The 8,695-nt window shown below is 35.2% G+C and overlaps 1 protein-coding gene across 1 annotated transcript in view; it reads right to left on the reverse strand.

Annotated features, from left to right (window-relative positions):
- The window catches only part of LOC117124426 (laccase-25-like), a 9,044-nt gene extending 5,516 nt beyond the window's left edge, over positions 1–3,528 (reverse strand). The window contains exons 1-3 of the mRNA XM_033270652.1: positions 3,303–3,528; positions 2,200–2,465; positions 568–1,226 (exon numbers count right to left, since the gene is read on the reverse strand). Coding sequence (XP_033126543.1) covers positions 568–1,226; positions 2,200–2,465; positions 3,303–3,405 — 1,028 coding nt within the window. The 5' untranslated portion in view covers positions 3,406–3,528. The remainder of the gene's footprint in view (positions 1–567; positions 1,227–2,199; positions 2,466–3,302) is intronic.
- Positions 3,529–8,695: the final 5,167 nt, after the last annotated feature.

Raw genomic sequence — 8,695 nt, forward strand, 5'->3', positions numbered from 1 at the left:
CCGCTGTGATCATCAACATCATTATTTTTTATATTATTATCAACAGTGGCGGATCCATGAAGCGGCTCGGAGAGGGACTTCCACAGGTAGAAAAATACTACCTCAGCCCCACCATGGTTGGGGCTAAAGTAAGAAAACTTATGGTGGGGTGGAGGGCACCGGCCCGCCTATTGAATCCGCTTATGATTAATGTATATATCAAAAAATTAAAATTTTAATAGAATTTTCTTTTTTCTTAATTTACAAAAAAAAGTTTTTGACAAATTTAGGTGAGAGGAGGAAGCCCCCCTGAATCCACCTATGATCAATGCACTTATAAGTAGCAACGGGTAATGTGGCATGGGATTATATGACACATGGTACTGTTGTGACGTGCCTACGATAGCAACGTGTCGACCAACTAAATTTGGCTCGAGCAGGGGAGTAGTAAAAACACGCACTTCTCACCAATGAAATGTTGTGATTATCATATTAATATTTATGATGTAAAGTAATAATATTTACCATATTCTTGCGTATTGTTACTTCTTCAATAACATAATAGTGGTAAATATAAGATTAACTAACCTTTCTCCTTGACCTATCGTTAAGTAATCTGTTTCGTATGGGATTGTTTCTCCGCCATCAGTACTAATAATCGTCATGCTGTGTTTTTCAATATGAAATGACGTCGTGCATACTGCTATAAATGCGCCTATTAATCGTATTCTATACCGCTTTCCTGCTTCAACTTCAAATATTTGTCTCGGTGTTTTAAATACCTGACCAGTTTCGTCCAAAAATTCGATTTTTTCTCCTTTACCATTCATAAGGATAGTAACTATCTGAAATCTAGCATTTAAAGCGGGAACACTAACTTTAAGTTCAATTTCCAACGATGTCATATCAGCCCAATCTGTTATCATCATGGTATGTTCCGGTAGATCGAAATCATACGCTTCGCTGTTGAACTCTATTTTTCGAGACTTCCTCACAATCAATGGGCCTGATGCGCCACTTCCCCTCTGGTAACCTGCGTGTGAGTGCCACCAATGTGTCCCAGCGGGCTCAGCAATAAACTCGTAGACAAACGATGACCCACGTGCAATTGCGCATTGCGTCGCACGTGGGACGCCGTCCATCCAGTTAGTGTTAGTTTGATGAATCCCGTGCCAATGCATTGTTACTCCAGCACCGGATTGTAAGTTGTTTGTTACCTTCACTCGTATTGTATCACCTTCGCAAGCCTGACAGAAATTTTTAGAAATAATATAACAAGACAAAGGAAGTGAAAAAGCGCATCTAGTGGTGGACTGGGATAAACTTCTTAATTTTGTTCGTACTTTTGCACTGATATTTGGAACTTTTTACTGTTAATGCTATGTTTCATGTAACATTTCCAATAGTGTTTGAATGGTGTACGTATAAGGAAAATACAATAGCACGTTTGTTCCTTTATTGAAATAAAATGTTGCCTTTAACAATTAATTTCAATATTCCTTGTATAATGATAAAGTAGTTTTCAGATACCATGATATAATCAATAATGTTTTTTTTATCCTGATTTGCACTTATGCGCAGACAACGCTGTGTGAATGATCAACTAGACGCAGTAATACCATTAACCTAGGTCAAATTAAGCAGTAAAGTGGAACCGTGGTTGAGTCATTGCTCAAAATTTAATATTGATATCGATGATCAGAAATATCAATGTATCACTACTTTTACCCTAAAAACAGTGAATGTCGCAGACTTATTTATTATTTATGCTCCATCTCCTTACTGCTAAACCGCAGCCATTTTGTTTTGTCGAGTATATACAAGATTTTCTATTCGACAGGTAGTCTTCGTTAAGTGGGATTTTACCACTGCACAAGTGGGCGTGGCTTAATGAAGAACGACCAGTCAAATACGGCCATTATAATTTTTGGCTTAAGGATTACATAACCTCCATCATTTTATAACATTTCCCCTAGTAGTTTAATTTTGGTCAATATGCTTTATCTTGTAAAGTATTTCTTGATGTTGCTATAAAACAAATTGTGAATATTCTGTTATTTTTTCTTATGTTCATATAAAATAGAAATATAAGTTTTGATTTTAGTTTTATTCATGTGCTATTTGTCGGTAGTTTATAACACTTTTGCACTTCTTAATTATCAATATGTTTATTATATTATTTTTATATTGTTGCATTATCATTATAATATAAAATATTACCATAATGCTTGGTCCAGGAAAAGATCCATTTACAGTTATCACAGGTCTTGAAGACCCGTCAACAGGCACACACTTTTCGAGATCACAGTCTTCCTTCTTAAACGGACATTCCCCACAATAACCTGACATAGTTTGGTGCCATTCGACGTTAAATTCATATTCGCATACCATTGGTTTAGATGGATATCCGCACTCCCGGTAGCAATTGCTTAAAATCTCAGGCGTATTGGTGAGAACTTCTTTCCTTTTACACTCCAAGGGTTTACCTAAAATCAATTGAACATATTGTTTGATTTAACATAACTCTGGACTAGACTCTAAAATCGATTAAATAAGCCATTTTTTTTCTCCCTAGCTCTTTTTGACACTTTTTTACGCATTGATTTCTGTATATTTTTATCCTCATATTTTATACGGTAACTATGGCCTTAATGCTAATGAATCAATATTCAAAGAATTTTTGGTTGTAAATGATGTGCTTCATATTAATGACTTGCCTTGTATTGTGTACTGTGATTTTCAATGTTCTGTGTATGAAGAATGTATTTTATACGTAAATGATGATAAAGAAATTACGTAAAATTGTTTGAGTGAAGGTGGGTGTTCCCCACGAAAGATACAAAAAAAAAATAAGGCTTTGAAATATTGTCATATTTTTCGGGGGCTTCGCCATCTGGAACACTTTCGAAACATTTTGCTCGCGTCGGAGACATCGTCAACTTGTTAGCGGCGTAAATTATTGTTTGTTCACTGTTTGTTAAACTCAGTTTCCCTACAATCTCTACACGTTATCGCCGACAGCTTTCAGTGATGCTGATTGGTGGTCGAATTGGGAAGCCTTCCCGATTACGTCGGGGACTGTTAAGCAATATTGCACTGAAAACACTGTAGCGACAGTGTAGCAATTTTAAGGAACCAGGCTTTAGTTGAAAAAATGTGGGCCGGGGTTGGCTTGGCAACTCTTGAATCCGCCTCTGCACTACAAATATTTCACGGAAAGCATTGTCGCGAGAGTGTTGCGATTGTATAAAAATCAAGCTTTACGGAAAGCCTACTAAATACAAGATTGTCTAATGACAGGTATTCACTAAAAAATGCCTTACCCGTTTTCAGTAGAAGTAAGATCAATACTGCTACCAGAAGTTGAGACATGGCAACGTTGTTTCTGTATCGTCTGACTGTTAATTTATTCATTATTGAGAGCATTCGATGTAAATAGCTTACGTATTATAGTGTTATAGTATTATACAAATCTTTATGAAGTTTCTGATGGTACGGACTACAGTGTCATGTCTGCTAAATGTCTATAGTTTGACGGCTACAATAGAAAAGTCGGTATCTACCAGTACTAGTAACTGGAATATGATAATAACTCCATAAATACACATTTAATTATAATCTATATGATTATTTTATACTACACCATAAGTATATGGATTAATTTACCCTGAACAGCTCAGAGAGATTCAATCTTTCAGGGAAGTTTCAAGACACGATATACGTGCATGTATAATGAAAAATAACTTTAAATGATATTTTTGTTCTTATATTAATATGGTACCAAATTCAAATGTATTATTAACACATGGATGTAGTTCGGCTAATTGTAATGTTTTAGTTTAATGTATCAGTGGTAGATTCATGAGGGCCCAGCCAGCCCCGGCTCCACCTAAGTTGTTGTTTAAAATAATCACTTTTAAAAATAAAAAGGCCTAAACAAGTAAACAGGAAGGCCAAAACTAAACTTTAGAGGCATGCCTCAATAAAAAAAAATTAAAAAAAGCCAAATGATTTATCCAGATAAATTATTATTATTATTATTATTATTATTATTATTATTATTATTATTATTATTATTAATATTATTATTATTATTATTATTATTATTATTATTATTATTAATACTCAGCAAAAAATGGAAAAAGCAGAAGCAGATATACATTTTCTCATAATATAACGGTTCAGGCATTATTAAAAAAAATCCGTATATTATATATACAGAAAATATATACAGTACATTAGATTAAAGGAAGGTTTCTGATCAATTAAAATGTTAGTTAAGAAAGGAAAAACAAATGCTAAAAAAACTTTTCAAATGCTAAAATGTTTCTTGTTTCTTTAAAATGTGGTTTAAAAGTTATCAGAGTTAAACGGGAACACACAATATTTTAAAAAAATAATTAAAAAATTTAAAAAACGTTAAAAAAAATTGAGAAAGCCAGATTACTTACTAAATCAATTATATCCAACAGTTTTTTTCTATTCTTCTACCTTTATATCCGATGTTAGTCTTCCTTATCATAATAATATAATATTATGTTGTATTCAGGCTATAAATATAAACTATACATTTATATCTAGCATTCTCATTTTTCATAATCTTTTTAAAAATGTTTGCAAGCCCTACTTTGCCTTATTAAAGTTTGTTGTCAGAGATCACTTCGGTTCCCAATCCTCACACCTTGGGAAATCTAATGGAAGCTTTGGCATTTCACTTGGTTCACCAAACTGCAGAACTATAACCATTCCTCTCTATGAAAATAACCAAAAGGGTTTGTTGTGAAAAATTTTATATATATTTTAATATATAAGCATTTATATAGAGTATAAGCATTTTAAGCCTACATCATATATACATATATATATATACATACATATGATTTTTATGTTATTATGCTGCTCATTGTTATCTTTATTATAATATTAGCAGTGGTATCATCATCATTATTGTCATTTCACCGTTCCCCAGTTTTTCCTCAAACAACTTTTTTCTGTCAAAAATCAGCTCTACAACATATCAACATTTGTTTTCCTCCGGGGCCTGACTTTAATACATTAGACTAGTTACTATCCGGAACACAACATTACGTGATGATAAACATCAGTTTAGAAGAGTAGGCCTATACTCTATGTTCAAATGTGGACTGAGGGAAACTCCACTGTCGTAGACTTCGCTCGATGCTGATACGAATAATGATTGATAGCAGTGGCGATCTAGGGGGAGTGAATAGGGTAGCTAACCACCCCCTTTCGGTTACTGTTAAACAAATTCGTCTTCGTGTTTGTGTGTGTGGGGGGAAGGGGGTGCTTCACGTGAATGTAAGTTACGTGTAGAATAGAAGGCTACACTGTAAAACATGCACTTCCATTTTAAGCTTTTCAGATGCCATCTAAGAGTGTCTAGCCGTCTACTAATTCCAAAAACAAGAAAAAAAATTCTCAAATAGGAGTGGAATAAATTCCCCTCAAACCCCCCCCCCCATCCCATTTGTGTTCGTCTCGCATTATTCACTCCCGTTTGTTAAATCATAGATCCGCCATTGGATATGGCTACGTACTATATAAATTTATTTATTTTATGTGATGCCAGTATCGAGCGAAGCCTTAGCTTACACAAAAGAAGAAAAGTTATGAATAATTCATGAAATTTTACCAAACTTACCTACGAAAAAATAACTTTAGATAAGGAATGGAGGTTCGAGGTTTGATTAGCAATCACATTATAACAAGCAATGCCTTCAAGGTGTGGTGAAATGATGGGAGAGGATGATGGAGTTATGTGTGGCACATTGGGGAGTCTGTACAGATAATAGTTCACAATTGTGGTTATTGGTAATCCTCAGAAGTATAGAATAACCCCCATACTGTTTTAAATATTTTATTCATTTATTATTTATTTATTAATCTATCACAATAATTCTGAGAACAATAACGTCAATTATTACCGAATTATTACGATTCGGCTATTCTAATTCAACCCTCATCTTCGTCGGTCGCCCTCTCCTGTTCCTGTTTGTTTCGAGGTTGGCGACGAGGCCTTGTCGAGACTCCTAGACGGTAGCCTCTTCTTCCTCGGTCTCAGTCGCCTCTTGCATAATGTAAACTCATTAGCTGTCATGAATATTTATAACAACTGGAACTTCTCGTTATAAATATTCATGACAGCTAATGAGTTTACATTATGCATGAGTATTTATAACAACGGGAACTTCTCGTTGTTATAAATATTCATGACAGCTAATGAATATTTATAACAACTGGAACTTCTCGGCAAACTGCACATTTTCTATAATAGGCAAGTGCGATGCCAGTGGGTCTAGCCTAGGTTAGTATTTTGTTCCTCGAAAGATTCGCCGTGTAGATAATACCATTGACGAGAAAGGTTTGGATGTGAAAGAGAAAATGAGTAACAAGAGGAAGAGGAATTAGTTCTAGGCCTAGGTGACGTCAATGTAGACCTAGTAGTATTTTCAGAGTTAGAGGTAGTGCAAGCCAAACCTAGAAAAGCCTACGGTTCGAGAAAGAGACCACATCTAGGCCTAATAAGCTGGCCTAGATTTGTTGCTGGACATCAAGACGCAAATTATGCACAAGCATGTTAACATATTATTATATATCACATACAATGACAATCCTAATTAGGGCCTAGGCCTATGGCACAGGCCTAGGCACAATCATTTATTTCTAGGCTTAAACTGTTATTATTATTATTATTAGGCCTATTATTATTACAGGTATTATTATTATTATAAAAATGAGGCTCTCAGAATGATTAAAGTTTTAAATTTAAAATAAAATGTAAAGACATTAATATTATTAATTTCAGAAAAGTCTAGGGGTAGGCCAAGTGATTTTATTTTCTAGAGAATAAGCTAAAATAGGCCTGGGCCAACTTCCAAATTTATGCTGTAATTTAAGCCTAGAAATAAATTACTGTGCGTAGACCTAGACCATAGGTCTAATTATTATTGTATATTAATATTATAAGTTAACCTTCTTTTTGCATTTTGCGTCTTGATGTCCAGCAACAAATCTAGATGTACAATGTCTCTTTTTCGTAGGCTTTTACTATGCAGTATATGGCATGCACTACCTCAAACTCTGAATATACTACTACTACTAGTACCGTACTAAGCCTAGACCTACATTGACTTTATCTAGGCCTAGGGTAGGCCTAATTCCTCTTCCTCTTTTTTACTCATTTTCTCTTTCACATCCAAATCTTTCTCATCGATGGTATTATCATCTACACGGCGGATCTTTTCAGGAACAAAAATAAGGCCCGCTATAATACTACACTGGCACCGCACTTGCCGAGAATTTTCAGTTGATTATTAATATTCATGACAGAACTCAGTGCAGTATGACAGCTAATGAGTTTATATTATGCATGAATCGACTGAGACCGTGGAATAAGAGACTACCCTCCTAGACTCAGCTAAGGATATGATCGGACCGAATTGAATTAAGTCACTTTTTGGTTGAAGAAAATGGTTTGATTTTAGTATTATTCGATGAGAAGTTTATATGAACATCATTGTTTGTATTTAAAATATTGTCATTGTCACTTTTACGGATTCGTAGCGTTTTTTAAGTAGCGTCACACTTTTGGTACAATACTGCAGGTATACTTCATCCTGCCTCGCATGAATGGGTGTCCCGAAAGCTCAGACATACGAAAGCTAAGACCTAGGATTACGAGATAGGCCTATATTATCAGACCCACTAGAAATATCAGCCCCGAAAATTAAGACCTCAACTAAGTATGCCAGGATTTCTGACAATGATACCTTTTTTCGAAAGCTAATATCAATAGAACTGACTAATCATGAAATAAACACCAGTATGTATCATCGATACCAGCTAGGCCCGTATTTGCGACAAAAACAAACAAACCGTTGTACGTGTACAGGCTATTCACACTCCACGGAACCGTACCGGTACGGTTTTACGGTTTCGACAGCGGTTTCTAATGCACATCGTGCGAATATCCAATACATGATTCTCGATCGTTCTCGATAACATCTCTATAGTTAGTCCTATCAAGACAAAAAAATTGGTCCGTGGCCAAAATCGGTCCGTACTTATGTGTTCTTAATAATAATAATAATAATAATAATAATAGGCCTAATAATAATGATAATAGTAACAATAATAATGATAATAGTAATAATAATGATAATGATGAAGATAATAATAATAGGTCGATTTATAAGGCAGAAATAAACAAAGTCTCTAAGCGCCATGTCCAAGTCTTCAGGGGCGGGGATCCAGAGATTTTCTGACGGGGGGGGGGGGGCGGCACAATACCAAGTTCTCGCCGCCACGCCCACCTCTTAGCCCCACCATGGTTGGTGTAAATAAGTGGGAAATAATCGAGCTGTTTTTTCTCTCCACTGCTGGATCGCCTATGAACTCATGGGTACACTTTTTCCTCTTTTTAATTCAAATTTTTCTCACTCTTTTTTATTTTTCGGTTTGACTGATGGGGTGGGGGAACGGGCCCTCATGCCCTCCCCCTGCTGGATCCGCCACTGGTCCTGGTTTGATGTTCCATGCTTTTAGTAATTTTATCTTTTGTATTATATAATATTTTGAAACCGAATATAAAACAAACAGGTAAAGAAAGGCAAGGTGAACAGACTAGTGCAGGAAAACCAAAACTATTGCCCGTATGTTTTCGCTACTGCACAGTTCAGTTAAAAACGTAATTTAA

The sequence above is a fragment of the Anneissia japonica genome, unplaced genomic scaffold (genome assembly GCF_011630105.1).
Source record: "Anneissia japonica isolate Jap-2015-1 unplaced genomic scaffold, ASM1163010v1 scaffold665_len1252844_cov201, whole genome shotgun sequence".
NCBI classification, from domain to species: domain Eukaryota; kingdom Metazoa; phylum Echinodermata; class Crinoidea; order Comatulida; family Comatulidae; genus Anneissia; species Anneissia japonica.